This window comes from Hemitrygon akajei, chromosome 2 (genome assembly GCF_048418815.1).
Source record: "Hemitrygon akajei chromosome 2, sHemAka1.3, whole genome shotgun sequence".
In the NCBI taxonomy this organism is placed as follows: domain Eukaryota; kingdom Metazoa; phylum Chordata; class Chondrichthyes; order Myliobatiformes; family Dasyatidae; genus Hemitrygon; species Hemitrygon akajei.
In genome coordinates, this window is record NC_133125.1 from 85785916 (window position 1) to 85802624 (window position 16709).

General features: G+C 39.9%; 1 protein-coding gene across 3 annotated transcripts in view; it reads right to left on the minus strand.

Moving 5' to 3' along the window:
• Window positions 1-16709, minus strand: part of LOC140714318 (contactin-associated protein-like 5) — a 1338796-nt gene that overhangs the window by 381677 nt on the left and 940410 nt on the right. For all 3 annotated transcript variants that reach the window (XM_073025479.1, XM_073025472.1, XM_073025488.1), the window contains exon 15: window positions 12913-13040. In XM_073025479.1, coding sequence (XP_072881580.1) covers window positions 12913-13040 — 128 coding nt within the window. The remainder of the gene's footprint in view (window positions 1-12912; window positions 13041-16709) is intronic.

Below are 16709 nucleotides of genomic sequence, written 5' to 3' on the forward strand. Positions count from 1 at the left end.
ATAGATTTTGTAGAAGAAATTTCAAATGCTCTAGAAAGAAATGAACACACAATGGAAATATTCCTTGATCTAAAAAATCATTTGACACCATTGACCATAAACTATTATTAACAAAATTAGAAAGATCTGGTATTAGAGGGGTGGCACATGACTGGTTAAGTAGTTATTTGGAAGACAGGTATCAGTATGTACATATAAACAATTTGAATTCAAAACTTTTGAGGGTAACTTGTGGGGTTCCACAAGGTTCAGTGCTTGGTCCATTGTTATTCATTTAGTATATAAATGATATATGTATGGTCTCTCAGACATTAACATGTATATTATTTGCTGATGTAGTGGGGAACATCTGAAACAACTTTTGGATACAGTGGAGAAACAACTAAAAATTATAAAGAAATGGTTTGATACCAACCATTACCAACCATTGATATCATTGAATCTAAGTAAAAGTAAATTCATAATATTTGGAAACCGTGTACCAAACTCATATAGTAAACTTAGAATAAATGATGTTGAAATTGATAAGGTATCTGAAACAAAATTTTTAGGAGTGGTAATAGATAGTAAATTAAGCTGGAGACCACAAATTATGTCAAAGCAAAAATGGCAAAACCTATTTCAATACTGTACACCACACAAGATTTCTTAAGTCAGGAATCTTTGTATACAATATACTGTTCACTTATAGTTCCATATATGACTTACTGTGTAGAGATATGGGAAATACATACAAAACAAATACAAATTCAATTTTCTACTGCAAAAGAAAGTTATATGATTTGTAAATAAGACAAGTTATTATGAGCCAACCAATCCACTATTTATTCAACTAAATACTTTAAAATTCAGAGATTTTGTAGATTTTAAAATAATACAAATTACATATAAAACTTTAAAAATGGACAGTTACCACAAAGTATCCAAAGGTTGTTTAAATTGAGAGAAAGTCAACACGATCTGAGAGGAACATGTATATTTCAAAAACAAAGGATAAGAACAAATGTAAAAAAATCACTGTATTTCAGTCAGAGGTCTGAATCTATGGAACAGTTGTAAGAATATAAAAACATGCACTACACTTAACAAGTTTAAAAATCATTTAAAAATTATTTAATGAACAAATATAAAGTACATGATTTAAAATGAATGGGAGTAATGTAAATAAATGATATTTGGAATTGGATTTTGTGTTAAAAGATTACATCATTTTTTGTTTTTGATGTGATAATTGACACCAAATACGTTGTTGTATAAGTAAGAGGGTTAGGCATAATAAGCTGTAGCTTCAGCCTACACTCTTTCAGTCTGTTTTAAAGAATATATATGTTTTTTTGATGTAATTTTGTCCTATGAAATCATCGTTATGATATCATCATTGTAAATGATGCTGTTGTTATTTCATTCATTCATTCATTCATTCATTCAGTTTGGACTGAGGGAGAAAACCAGCGGACATGAAGAATGCTCAACCACTCCCTTGGGAGGACATACAGCCTCCTTACAGGTGATGTTAGAATTGAACTCCAAACTCCAAAGCCCCGAGCTGTAACAACATTGTACTAATTGCTACATTACTGTAGTGTTGTTTCAGCACAGAAGTGGGCCACAAGCCATTATAGCTCCTTGCAATGGAATCTGTTTAGACCCATTCCTCCATTTATTTTCCATGGCCCTATAGGCACTTCAACTCTTTATCTCCCTTAACCCACAAGTACTCATTTACACACATCACACACTAATCACACTTTATTATAGAGACACAGAATGGGAACAAACTTGGCCAACCATAGTGCCACTATACTGTTCAAATTTACCTGTATTTGATCCATATCTCTTTAAACCCCCCCCCCTTTTCATGTACTTGTTCAAATGTTTTTAAAATGTTAAGATGGTACTTCATTCTACTGTATATATCCACCAATCTATGTATGGGAAAGTTTTCCCTCAGGTCTCTTTTAAGACTTTCCCCGATCTAGAGGATCAATATCTGTTATTTTCTTTCACTAGGGGAGAAAAAGGCTACATCCTATCTACATCTCCCATGATTTTATACAACTCTATAAAATAACCCCTCAGCTTCCCAAGCTTCAGGGGAAAAACGTCCTAGCCTATTGAGGATCTCCTTATAATCCAAGTCTTTTAGTCCTGGTAATATCTGTGAAACAATCCTGTTCTTGCACTGAACATCCTTCCTAAACTGCGATGAGAAGAATTGCATCCATACTTCAGTTGTGGCATAACTGCTGTTTAATGAAGATTCAACATAACATCCCTGCTTTTATAATCTATGCCTCTGCTTTTGAAGCCTCAGATCCCATAGGCTTTGCTAACCACTCTCCCAACATGTCCTGTCACTTTCAAAGATTTATGCCCATATACAGCCAGTTCCCTTGGCTCCTCAACAGCCTTTAAAAATGTACAGTTTACTGCACATTTTATGTTCTTATTCTTCCAAGCAAAATTAATCACTATATTCCCTGGCCTAAATGTATCTGTCATGTGCCACCTAATTCAACAGTCAGTCCAATCTTCACTGAAATAAGTTATCAACATCCACATTGTTTACTATGTTTCTGAGCATCTGCTCATCTGTAAACAAGAAGATTATAGTGAAAATAACTCAGTCCAAATTATTTATATATTTCAAAAGAAGAATTATTTCTAACAGTGACTCCTTGGAGAGCTTGATGCAGACATCTCCATAGACAGGGCAAAATTGCTACATTCTCCCAGGAGATTGGGTGAAAATAGAACAAGAAGTCATAGGTTAAGGGTAAAAGGTGAAATATTTAAGGGGACTCCGAGGGGAAACTCCTTCACTCAGAAAGTAGTGCTAGTGTGGAATGAGCTGCCAGCATAAGTGATAGGTGCAGGTTCAATTGTAATATTTAAGGGAAGATGGGATGGGAGGAGTTTGAAGAGCAGGTAGGTGGAACTAGGCAGAAAACCAGCCTACACGGTCTAGATGGGGCAAAGGATCTGTTTCAGTGCAGTGGTGCTCTGTGACTTCCTTTTATTGCCTCATAACCATGCCACTGAAGTTCCCATAATCCCAATGGTTTCAATTGTGTAGGAAAATCTATCACATGATACTTAATCAAAATTTATGATACATACCCATCAGCTGAGTTGCCCTCAAGACTTTGAGGGCAACTCAAGACTCAAGACCCCTCCATTACTTTGTTGAAGAATTTACTCAAGGTAATCCAGTTACATACCATCTTAATTTATGTTTGCGCACACAACGCTAAACATAATATGGTTTCCAAGCACGTGCTGGCAAATGTTTCTGCCTAAACTGTATTCACTAATATAATATTTTGATTGATGTCATTCAAAAGGTAGATCAAATTATTATCACACAGCTAACAGATTTTTAAAAATAAATTACAGATAATTTTATTGAAATGTGATATGAATATGAATATTTTCAGAATGAAATTAAGTAGTTGGATGAAGCATATAGAGTGCTCAGCAACTCAAACACTTATGAAAGGTAGTGGAACAGAATGGAGGCAAGAACAGATTAAAGATTAGCTTTATTTCCCGTGTGTGAGTTGAAACGTACAACAAAATGAGTTGTTTGTGTCAAATTAAATCAGTGAGGGTTGACTTGGATCCAGCCTGCAAGTGTTGCCATGCTTCCATTGCCTGTCTAGCATGCACTAAAACCAAAGACACAGGAACAGAATGAGGCCATTCAACCCATCAAGACATTTCCACCATTCTGATGTAGCTGATTTACTATCCCTCTCACCCCTTCAACTGCCTTCTCCCTGTATGCTTTGACACCCTTACTAATCAAGAAACTATCAACCTCTGCTTTAAATATATCCAATGACTTGGCCTACTGGAGTATTGTGCAGATGCAGGAAAAGCATTCCCGTGTAAGTCTAGAGAAGATCTTTAAAAAGCAGGAGGTTTTTTCAGGGGGAGTCATTGATTGGAGTACTGCGCAGACAGAGGAGAAGCAATCCCATGCATGTCCAGTGAAGAGCTTTAAAAATTTAGTCTATATAAAACAGAGGTACTGCCTAGCAGAGCGGTCATCATGGGAGCAGTTGTCGTCTGAGTAGTCTGAGTCAGAGTAGTAAGGCTTTGACTTAACAGTGCTTCTTCAGGAACAAGCACAGGCAAAGTAACTAGATAAGTTCATTCTTTATTTTTTATTTCTTTTTTTCTGAGTTAACTCTTGCGAGAATTGGGAATACGTCTGCAGAGCTAGTGTTCTGTTCTGAGTGTCAGATGTGGCATTTCCAGAAAACTTCCAGCCTCCCTGATGACCACATCTGCACCAGGTGCATCGAAATGCAGCTCCTTATAGACCGTATTAGGGAACTGGAGCTGCAGCTTGATGACCATTGGGTTGTTAGGGAAAGAAAAGAGGTGATAGATAAGAGCTACAGGGAGTTAGTCACCCCAAGGCTATAGGAGACAGAAAAATGGGTGTCAGGAGAAGGATGGGAGAATATCAAATAGTGGAGAGCACCTCTGTGGCTATCCCCCTCAACAATAAGTACTCCGTTTTATGTACTACAGGTTTCCCCCACAATCCGAAGGTAGAGTGTTCCTATGAAACCGTTTGTAATCCGAAATGTCATAAAGCGAAGAAGCAATTACCATTAATTTATACGGGAAACATTTTTGAGCACTCCCAGACCCAAAAAAATAACAATAGACAATAGACAATAGGTGCAGAAGTAGACCATTCGGCCCTTCGAGCCTGCACCACCATTCTGAGATCATGGCTGATCATCTACTATCAATACTCTGTTCCTGCCTTGTCCCCATATCCCTTGTTTCCCCTATCCATAAGATACCTACCTAGCTCCTTCTTGAAAGCATCCAGAGAATTGGCCTCCACTGCCTTCCGAGGCAGTGCATTCCAGACACCCACAACTCTCTGGGAGAAGAAGTTCTTCCTTAACTCTGTCCTAAATGACCTACCCCTTATTCTCAAACCATGCCCTCTGGTACTGGACTCTCCCAGCTTCTGGAACATATTTCCTGCCTCTATCTTATCCAATCCCTTAATAATCTTATATGTTTCAATCAGATCCCCTCTCAATCTCCTTAATTCCAGCATGTACAAGCCCAGTCTCTCTAACCTCTCTGCGTAAGACAGTCCGGACACCCCAGGAATTAACCTTGTGAATCTACGCCGCACTTCCTCTACAGCCAGGATTTCCTTCCTTAACCCTGGAGACCAAAACTGTACACAATACTCCAAGTGTGGTCTCACCAGGGCCCTGTACAAATGCGAAAGAATTTCCTTGCTCTTGTACTCAATTCCCTTTGTAATAAAGGCCAACATTCCATTAGCCTTCTTTACTGCCTGCTGTACTTGCTCATTCACCTTCAGTGACTGATGAACAGGGACTCCTAGATCTCTTTGTATTTCTCCCTTACCTAACTCTACACCATTCAGATAATAATCTGCCTTCCTGTTCTTACTCCCAAAGTGGATAACTTCACACTTATTCACATTAAACGTCATCTGCCCACTCACCCAGCCTATCCAAGTCACCCCGAATTCTCCTAACATCCTCATCACATGTCACACTGCCACCCAGCTTAGTATCATCAGCAAACTTGCTGATGTTATTCTCAATGCCTTCATCTAAATCGTTGTAAATCTAAATAACCTACCAAATCAAAGTAAATAACACATAAAACCTAAAATAACACAAACATATAGTAAAAGCAGGAATGATATGACAAATTTACACCCTATATAAAGTAGAAATATTGTATGTATGGTGTAGTTTCACTTATCAAATTCGGGAAGGCAGCGAGCCAAAATTGATTTGGAGAAAAAAATCTGCATGTACATGCATATGTACACACATGCGTACACACGTACACGCATATGCACGTACACACATGCGCAAACAACTGCCTGCACAAGGCTTCACGGTCATTGTAGTCTTTCTCGGGGTAAACACACGTATAAAGCGGGTGTCTTTTTTCTCATAAAAGCAAAAATCCTCTTTGGTTAGCAAAAACAGGTACTAATGTAAGTCTTTCGTAACAGCGAGTTGTTGTAAAGCGATTGTTCGAAAAGCAGGGGCCACCTGTATTATGGGGGGGGGGATGACATGGGGGAAGCAACAGTGGTCAAACCTCTGGCACTGAGTCTCTATCTGTGGCTCAGAAGGGCAGGGAACTGAAGAGGATGGTAGCACTAATAGGGGCTCTATAGTCAGGGAAAGAGATAGGTGATTCGGTAGATGTGAAAAGGAAACATGGATGGTAGTTTGCCTCCCAGGTGCCAGGGTCTGTGATGTTTCTGAATGCGTACACAATATGCTGAAAAGGGAGGGTGAGCAGCCAGAAGTCATGGTACATATTGGTACCAATGGCATGGGTAGAAAAAGGGAGGAGGTCCAGAAAACAGAATACAGGGAGTTAGGAAGGAAGCTGAGGATCAGGAACTCAAGGATAGCAATCTTGGGACTGCTGCCTGTGCCATGCGACAGGGAAGATAAGAATAGAATGAGGTGGCAGATAAATACGAGGGTGAAGAATTGGAGCAGGGGCAGGGATTCAGATTTCTAGATAATTGGGACCTCTTCTGGGGCAGGTGTGACCTGTACAAAAGGGATGGGTTGTACTCGAATCTGAGGAGGACCAATATCTTTGTGGATAGGTTTTACTGGAGCTGTTGGGAATGGTTTAAAATAATTTGGCAGGCAGATGGGAATCAATATGATAGAGCTGAGGATAAGCCAGCAGGTTTACAAGTAGATTATGTAATATGAATGTAAAGAAAGACAAGCCAATGATTGGGTACAACTATAGACAGAGCAAAGAGTTAAGTTGTACCACAGAGGCAAAATTCATAAGGGCAAAGAATGTAGAACTGAAGGTGTTGTATTCAAACGCGCGTAGCATTCGGAATAAAGTGAGTGAACTCGTGGCACATTTAGAGAGTGGTTGGTATGCTGTTGTGGACATCATTGAGTCATGGCTGGAAGAGAGTCATAGTTAGGAGTTTAAGATCAAAGGATATATTTTTTATCAGAAGGTAAGGTAGGAAGGCATAGGCATTGTTCTGGGTGAACAAAACTTTGTGGGTGGAGCTAAGAAACTGCAAGGGTGAAAAAAAACACACATTATGGGAATCATATACAGGCCTCCAAATAGTAGCCAAGGTGTGGGATTGAGATTGCAAAGGGAGCTGGAAAAGGCATGTAATAAGGGTAATGTCACAGTTGTAATGGGGGACTTCAATGTGCAAGGGGATTGGGAAAATCAGGTTGTATTGGATCACATGAGAGGGAATTTGCTGAATGCCTAGGAGATGCTTTTTTGAGTAGCTTGTGCTTGAGCCTACTTAGGGAAAGTCTATCCTTAGATTGGATGTTGTGTAATAACCCAGACTGTATTAGTCAGTTTAACATAAAGAAACCCTTAAGAGGCAGTGATCATAATATGATTGAATGAGTACTGTATTTTGAGAGGGAAAAACATAACTCACATATATCAGTATCGCAATTGAATAAAGGGAATTACAGAGGCATGAGAGAGGAGTTTGCCCAGGTGGATTGGAGGAGGACGCTGGCAGAGATGACGACAGAGAACAGATGGCTGAAGTTTCTGGGAATAGTTCACAAGGCACAGGATAGATATGTCCCACAGAAGAAGTTCTCAAATGGCAGGGCTAGGTAACCGTGGCTGACAAAGGAAGTTAAGACTGTGTATAAGCCAAGGAAAGGGCATATGAGGTAGCAAAAGTGAGTGGGAAGTTGGATGATTGGAAAGCTATTAAAATCCAATAAAAGAAAACTAAAAAAGCTATAAGATGGAAAAAGATGAAATATGAGGGCAAACTAGCGAATAACATAAAGCAGGATACAAAAAGTTTTCTCGGTTATAAAAAGAATAAAAAGGAGATGAGAGTTGATATTGGGCCACTGGAAAATGATGTTGGTGAGGTAGCAATGAGGGACAAAGAAATGGCAGATGAATTTAACAAGTACTTTGCTTCAGTATTTTTGTGAAAGACACTCGCTGTATGCCAGAGGTCTGTGAGGGTCAGGGAGCATGAGTGAGTGCCATTGCTATTACAAAGCAAAAAGTACTAGGCAAACTCAGAGGTCTTAAGATAGCTAAGTCACCTGGACTAGATGGACTACATCCCAGAGTTCTGAAAGAGGTTGCTCTTCCAAGAATCACTTGATTCTGGCATGTTCCCGGAGTACTGAAAAATTGCAGATTACATTCCACTCTTTAAGAAGGGAGGAAGACAAAAGAAAGGAAATTATAGGCCAGTTAGCTCAACCTCAGTGGTTGGGAAAGTGTTGGAGTCTATTATTAAGGATGAGGTTCCGGGTACTTAGAAACTAATGATAAAGTAAGTCAAAGTCAGCATGGTTTCTGCAAAGGGAAACCTTGCCTGACAAATCTATTAGAATTCTTGATGAAACAGTGGAGCGGACTTGATGGTCTGAATGGCCTAATTTTATTCCTATGTCTTATGGTTTTATGGCCTCCTCAGCCATCTGTGGCAATAACATTTACAGATTCACCACCCTAGGGCTAAAGTACTTCTTCCTCATCTCTTTTCGAAAGGGATGTCTTTGTATTCTGATGCTCTGAATTTCAGTGTGTGAGTGTACATGACGGGATTGTATTAGTTTGGAAGGTTTTGGGATGAAAATTCCATGAAGTTCTGGTAATGAAGTAAGAAACTAGCTGGTCATGGAAAAGGAGTTACATGTATATCAGGCAGGATACTGGGATAATTCCAATGCTCAGGATAATTCCACACTTTTTCTCAAGATAGAATCATAGTGACCTAGATTTAGAAAACACAGAGCAAGGACCTTCAGCCCAATTGTCCATGATGTCAGCTTGAGCTAGTCCCCTTCCCTGTGCTTGTCTATATCTTTGACATCTTTCCTGTCCAGGGACCTGTGCCACTGGGACATTCAGATCAACCCAAGTGAGCAGATTGATCAATACTTTACTGCCTCATTCACAAACAGGAACTTGCACACTTCAGATACACAAAAGATTCTGCAGATGCTGGAAATCTTGAGTAACACACACAAAATGCTCAAGGAACTGAACAGTCCTGATGAAGGGGTTGGGACTGAAAGTCAACTGTTTATTTCCTTCCATAGATGCTGCCTGTCCTGCTGAGTATCTCCAGCATTTTTGAACATAGAAATTAGACTCCAGCACAGCACAGTCTCGCCAGCCCACAATGTTATGCTGGCCTTTTAAACCACTCTAAGATCAATCTAACCCTTTCCTCATACATAGCCCTTCATTATTTTGTCATCCATGCACCTATCTAAGAGTTTCTTAAATGTCCCTAATCTATCTACCTCTACCACTACTGCTAGCAGTGTGTTCAACACACCTACCACTCTTTGGGAAAAATCCTTACCCCTGACATCCTCCCTTATACTTCCTTCCAATCAATGTAAAATTATGCCCTCTGGCATTAGCCATTTCTGTCTGGGAAAAATGCCTCTGGCTATCCACTCAATCTCTGCCTGTCATCATCTTGTACACCTCTGTCAAGTCACCTCTCATCCCCCTTTGCTTCAAAGAGAAAAGCCCTAGCTTGCTTAATCTATCTGCATAAGACCTGCTCTCTAGTCCAGGCAGCATCCTGGTAAATCTCTGCATCTTCTCTATAGTTTCCACATCCCTCCTATAATGACGGGACCAGAACTGAACAAAATATTCCTAGTGTGGTCTAACCAGAGTTTATGGAGCTCCAACATTGCCTTGCAGCTCTTAATTCAATCCCCAACTAATGAAAAGCAAGACAACATCTGCCTTCTTAACAACCTTATCTGTTTTGTAGGTGCAGCTTTCATAGTTCAGCAGTTTGCAGGCACTGAGCAAAAGAGTCAAGCTTATGACTTAAGAATAAATGGAACTGAAAAGATTTTGAAACAGGAGACAGAGTGCTGCCAGTTTAGCCATATTTGGTTATTGGGATAACTCGCCACTGTACTTTGTCCCAATGTAGGTGAATGATGGAGAATTGGCAAGGAATTGATCGTCATGTTAACAGGAATAGATTGCCGGGAGATAGGATGTAATCGGTCTGACTGGGAGCCGTGGTAGTATGACGGTTAGCGTGCACTATTACAGTTCGAGGTGTCGGAGGTTGGAATTCAATCCTGCTATCCTCTGTAAGGAGTCTCTGTACACTGTCCCATGGAATGCATGGCCTTTCTCTGGGTGCTTTGCTTTTGTCCCATGGTCCAAATGCATACAAGGCAGATTAACTGGTCATTGCATACTGTCCTGTGATTAGGTCAGGGTTAAATCGAGCCTGGTAGCTTGGCTCGAAGGGTTGGCAGGGCCTATTCCACGCTGTACCTCTAAATAAAATAAAAAAAATATGAGAGCCAGCATGTACCTACTGGTCTGAATGGCTTCTTTCTGTTCCTTAAGAAAATATAAAGAAAATGGAACGTGGCTGAATGAGTTAAAAGCAATGATATTGGATTTCAGTTGAGTGGGAGCTTGAAAAGGTCAGGTGCAGAGCAGGATTCTTCACAGAGAGTGGTAGGTGTGTGGACGAGGCTTCCAAGGGTAGTGGTAGAAGTGGATATGAGCTCTGCTGTCTTAGGAATTTGCGCAGATTTAGCATGAAATCTAAAACTTTGACTAACTTCTATAGAGGTATGGTGGAGTGTATACTGACTTGTTACATCACGGCCTAGTATGGGACCACCAATGCCCTTGAGAGGAGAAGACTATAAAAAGTAATGAATATGGCCCAGGCCATCATGGGTAAAGCCCTCCCCACTACTGAGTACATGTAAGAGGAGTGCAAAATCCATTATTAAGGATCGCCACCATCCATTCCATGCTCTCTTCTCGCTGCTGCCATTGGGAAGGAGGTACAGGAGCCTCAAGTCAATTCCCACACAACCAGGTTTGGCACAGTTATTGTCCTTCAACCATCAGGCTCCTGAACCAGAGGGGATAACTTCACTCACCCCATCACTGAACTGATTCCAAAATGCATGGACAATCTGTAGACTCACTTTTAATGACTCATTTTCTTGATTCTTGTTGCTTATTTATTTATTAATTATTATTATTACTCTTTTCTCTGTATTTTCTGAGTTTATTGTCTTTTGTTGTGTGTGCTTTCATTGCTTCTATTATGTTTCTTTTGTATTTACTGTAAATGCCCACAAGAAAATGAACCTCAAGGTTGTATATGGTGACATATATGTACTAAAACAATAAGTTGACTTTGAACTATGAACTTTGAGAGTGGAATTTAAAAGGCTGTTTGATCAACATATGTATTTGCAGGGAATGAAAGGATATGTACTATGTAGAGTCAGAAGCGATATATCTTATTTGGTATCATGTTTAGCGCAGTTCTATATTCTAAAGATTAGAAATTTAAAGATTAGCTTTATTTGTCACATGTACATTGAAACATCAAAACGCAGAGAAATGCATTGTTTGCGTCAATGAGCTGAATGTGTGCTAGGGGCAGCCTGCATGTGATGCCATGCTTCCTGTACCAACGTAACATCCCCCCTGCTTACTCACCCTAACCGGTGCACCTTTGAACTGTGAGAGGAAACTGTAGCACCCCAGGGAAATCCACATGGTCATTGGGAGAATACTAACTCCTTACAGACAGCTTTGGGAATTGAACTCTGATCATTGATTACACGTACCTGGAACTTTTTGAACTATTTAAACAATGATTGACAAACAATGTGCAAAAAAAAGTGCAAATAAAAAATTAATAATAATGAGATCTAGAGTAGTAATGAGTCCTTGAAAATGGGTCTGCAGGTCATGGAATCAATTCAGAATTGTGATGAGAGAAATTATCCATGGTAATTCAAGAGCCTGTAAGTTGTAGGGTAATAATTGTTCCTGAATCCTGGTGGTGTGGTCACTAAGGCTTGTGTATCTCCTGCTTGATGGTAGTAGCAAGAAGAGAGCATGGCCTACATTGACAGAGATCTTTGATTATGCTTTCTGATGACAGTGCACCATATAAATGTACTCAATGGAGGAGAGGGCTTTGCTTGTGATGGGCTGGACCTCTGACTTCTTGTTGTCTTTTTTTCATTCCTGGGCATTGGTATTTCCATATCAGGCTGTGATGCAACCAGTTTAAATACTCCCCACTATGCATCTATATAGACGTTTATCAAAAGTGGATGAGTCCCCAGTGTCTGTTGAGAAAATTCCCAGGCTGCAATGGGGGCAGGGAGTAAGGTTGCCAGGCTCTAATGGAAACTTACAGATCTTCTCTGTCCATGCAAGTTATGTCACATATGTCAGTTTATGTTCCAGGAAGACAGAAAATGTGGTACTTTCATTCCAGAAAGGATCAGCCAAATAAAACAGCTTTGTGAGTTTAACATCAGTGGTAGAGAAATTACTGGAGATATTCTGAGGGTCAGAAATAATCTGCACCTGGAGGGATTGAATAAAGATAGTCAGCATGGTTCTGTTAAGGTGAGATCTTGTCTAACTAATTTGATAGAATTTTTCAAGGATTTTTCAAGGTGTTGGTGAGTGGAGTGTGGTTGATGGGGTGTTTATGATATAGCTGCAAAAACCTCACAGTTAAGAATCCCAGTGGTAACAAACTTACTGTTAACTTAAAAAAAAAACAAGAAATGGTTGAATAAGAACCATCCATGTACCTATCTGAATGCTTCTTAAATACGCCATATTACCTGTCTCAACCACTTCCTCTGGCATCTCAGTCCGTATACTCAACACCTGTTGCATGAAAAGATGCTCTTCAGATCACTTAAAAACCTTTCTCCTTTCACAATAATTTTTGCTATTTAGCTTTACACCCCCTTACACTAGGGAAAAGTCTGCTACCATCATTTTTATCCAAACTTTCAAGAAACAACTTACTGAAATGAACTGATGGATACTTACCATCGCCATGACATCGTAACGGTCCAAGCTTGAAGATGGCTTCTGAGTTCATCTTATTAATATCTCCAATAATAATTTGAGTCACAGGCAAGTGGTCTTTGTATGAAAGGATCCCTGTATCATTAGTCCTGCAAAATCCAGGAGAACAATCAAAATTACTCCCTAGTTCCATAATAACCATTATTGATTTATATGAAGTGACTGTGTCCAGGTCAACTTCAACTTCAAGTTCAAGGCTATTGTCACTTAACTGTATACATGTATACTGCCAAATAAAAGAATGTTCCTCCACACCAAGCTACTCAGCACAGTAAAGTAATATTACCATAAATAAATGGACAAATAATAAAACATATTCCAGAAGATACATTAATGACACAGTTAAATAGTAAACAGAATAATGCTACTGGTTCTTCATAGTGCTACTAAATAGTGCCAAGGAGTTCAGTAGTCTCATGGCATGGGGGAAGAAGCTGTTCCCCATCCTAACAGCCCTCCTAATTCTAGAATACCTCTTACCTGATTATAGGGGCTCAAAGAGATTATGGGATGGATGGGAGAGATCCTCAACAAAGCTAAAGGTCCTGCGTACACACTCTCCTGATAAATATCTCAAAATGAATCCATGCAGACTACAATCAGCTTTGGTGATCAAATGTGATTTCATGGCAGTAAGAAAGAATTGAGTTCCAACCTCACTGTAGGCATTTAAGTCTAGCTTTGTTTCTGAACTTACAAGCCTGCTGTCAAAGATCCCTTTGCACTATTTTAAGACCAGTCGATGAATTCTCTCTGGTGTACTGGCTAAGGTGCTTCTCTAAAGCAAAATTATCAAGTTAATATCAAGGTTATATCATAGTTCTGCTTGTAGGAGCTTGCTGTGCACAGAATAACTGTCACTCTTCTACTTTACACTGACATGCCCACACCAAATACCGACACCAACACCGACACTAGTTTCTTCTGCCTTGGAATGTAGGAGAATGATACCCCCTCTCATGGTGTATTACTATATGACACTACGACACAGTCATAGAATTGGCAAAGAAGTGGCAGATGGAATATAGTGTAGGGATGTGTATGGTCATGCGCTTTGGTAGAAGATGTAGACTATTTTCTAAATGGGGAGAAAATTCAGAAGTCATGGGTGCCAAGAGACTTGGCAGTCCTTGTGCAGGATTTCCTGAAGGTTAACTTCCAGGCTGAGTCAGTGCGAAGGAAGGCAAATGCAATGTCGGCATTCTTTTTGAGAGGACGAGAATTTAAGAGCAAGGTCGTGATGCTGAGGCTTTATAAGGCATTGGTCAGACGGTACTGCGAGCGGTTTTGGACCCCTAATGTAAGAAAAGATGTGCTATCATTGGAGGGGGTCCAGAGGAAGTTTGCAAGAATGATTCCAGGAATGAATGGGAACATTTGATGGCTCAGCGCCTGTACTCACTAGAGTTTTGAAGAATGAGGAGGAATCTCATTGAAACCTGGAGAGAGTGGATCTGGAGAGGAAGTTCAAAACCAGATGGAACAGCCTCAGAATAGAGGGCAACCATCTAGAACAAAAATGAGAAGGAGGGTGGGCGAACCTGTGGAATTTATTGCCATGGACGGCCTTAGAGACCAAGTCATGAAGTATATTTAAAGCAGAGGTTGATAGGTTCTTGGTTAATGAGGGCATCAACGGTTACAGGGACAAGTCAGGAGAATGGGATTGAGAGGGATAATATATCAGCCATGATGGAATTGTGGAGCAGACTCAATGAGCCAAGTGGCCTAATTCTGCTCCCCAGCATTATGGTTTTATGTGATCAGTCCATGCCTATAAGCTGATCTTACCTACACATATACAGCAACACAACATAATTTCTACAATCTGTTTTGTAGCATTGCTTTTATATTTATATTTATTGTTTTTAATGCTTATTGTGGGTTTTATGCTGCATTAAATCTTGAGTAACAATCATTTTGTTTCCTTTAAGAACGTTTACTGAAGAATGAGAATCTTGAATAGCATGTAAAAAAAATCACACTGGCTGCCCAATGTATGCTTGTGTTGAAAATTTCTTAATTTTATGACTCCAGAATTCTCCAGTGTACGCACAGTGAAGTTTCATGCTGAGAGAACAGTCATTGTTTAGACAACCTATCAATTGCTAATTAAACAATTATTAATTATTTGGCCCTGGTTCTATGGTAATCAATTAATCTATTAATCAGACCATTCATGGGGAATTGGCCCAAAGCATCAATTCTTTATTCCTCTCCATCACTGCTGCCTGATCTGCTGCATTCCTCCAGCATTCTGAGTGTATTACTCTGTTTTTCCAGCATCTGCATACCCTCTTGTGTTTATGACATAGCTACAAAAATCTAATAGTTAGAATCCCAGGGGTTACAAGCTTACTGTTAACCTTTATATATTTTTAAAAAGCAAGAAATGGTTTGAACAAAGAACAATTTTTAACTGAAGCTGCTGTGTTGTGGTTTAATGAAATCATATTTCACACAAGTGTGACATTTGTCATGTGAAGTACAGATGAAGCTCACCAAAGCTTGGCTAATTACCTGAAAAATAATGGCTATGTGTAAGGAATGACAGATTGTGATCAAACAGATGGGTGTGAAGGATTGACATTTAGAATAGCAGCTGCTTGTGAGGGCACAGCTGGCTGTGTACAAGTGAGGGATTAGCAGAGTTTCTATTCAGTGGATATTACCAAATGAGCAGTTTAGTTTACAGCTCTGCCAATAAGGCAATGGGGAGGTGAGTGTAAAAGATGCAGCCAATTACTTTATTGCTTACTTTGCTCAACAGCTGAAGACTGTTGGCACCCTGTTCTTTGTGTTTATAGTGGTCATGTTGGTGAGGCACAACTTAGTGTATCGTGTGCACTTCTGGTCACCGACCTCCAGGAAAGACATCAGTCAGATTGAAAGAATACTGAGAAAATTTACAAGGATGTTGCTGAGACTTGAATACCTGAGTGCCTGGGAATGGTTGAATAGGTTGGGACTTTATTCCCTGCTGCACAGGAGAGTGGAGGAGATTTGAAAAAAGATACACAAAATTATCATTATCATCATCATCGTTATGTGCCATGTTGTATGAAGTTGAAGGTCATGGTCTCATGACCATGATTGTTCTTGGCAATTTTTATTTTGAAAAGCGGTTTGCCTTTGACTTCTTCTGGGCAGTGTCTTTACAAGATGGGTGACCCCTGTCAGTATCAACACTCTTCAGAGATTGTCTGCTTGGTGTCAGCTGTGCCCTCACAAGCAGCTGTTATTCTAAATGTCAATCCTTCACACCCACCTGTTTGATCATAATCTGTCATTTCTTACACATAACCATTATTTTTCTGATTATTAGCCATCTTAGGTGAGCTTCATCTGTACTTCACATGACGATGGGTACTTTGCAAATGTCTTCACTGTGGAAGACACTAGCAGTGTGCCAGAGGTCTGTGAATGTCAGGGAGCAGGAGTGAGTAACATTGCTATTACAAAAGAAAAGTGCTGGGCAAACTCAAAGGTCTTAAGGTAGATGGGGCACCTGTACCAGATGGACTACATCCCAGAGTCCTGAGAGAGGTTGCTGACGAGATAACTGATGCATTGGTCATGATCTTTCAATAATCACTTGACTCTTGCATTGTCCTGGAGGACTGGAAGTTTGCAAATGCCACTCCACTGTTTAAGAAGGGAGGAAGGCAAAAGAAAGGAAATTATAGGCCAGTATGCCTAACCTCAGTGGTTGGGAAAGTGTTGGAGTCCATAATTAAGGATGAGGTTTCGAGGTACTT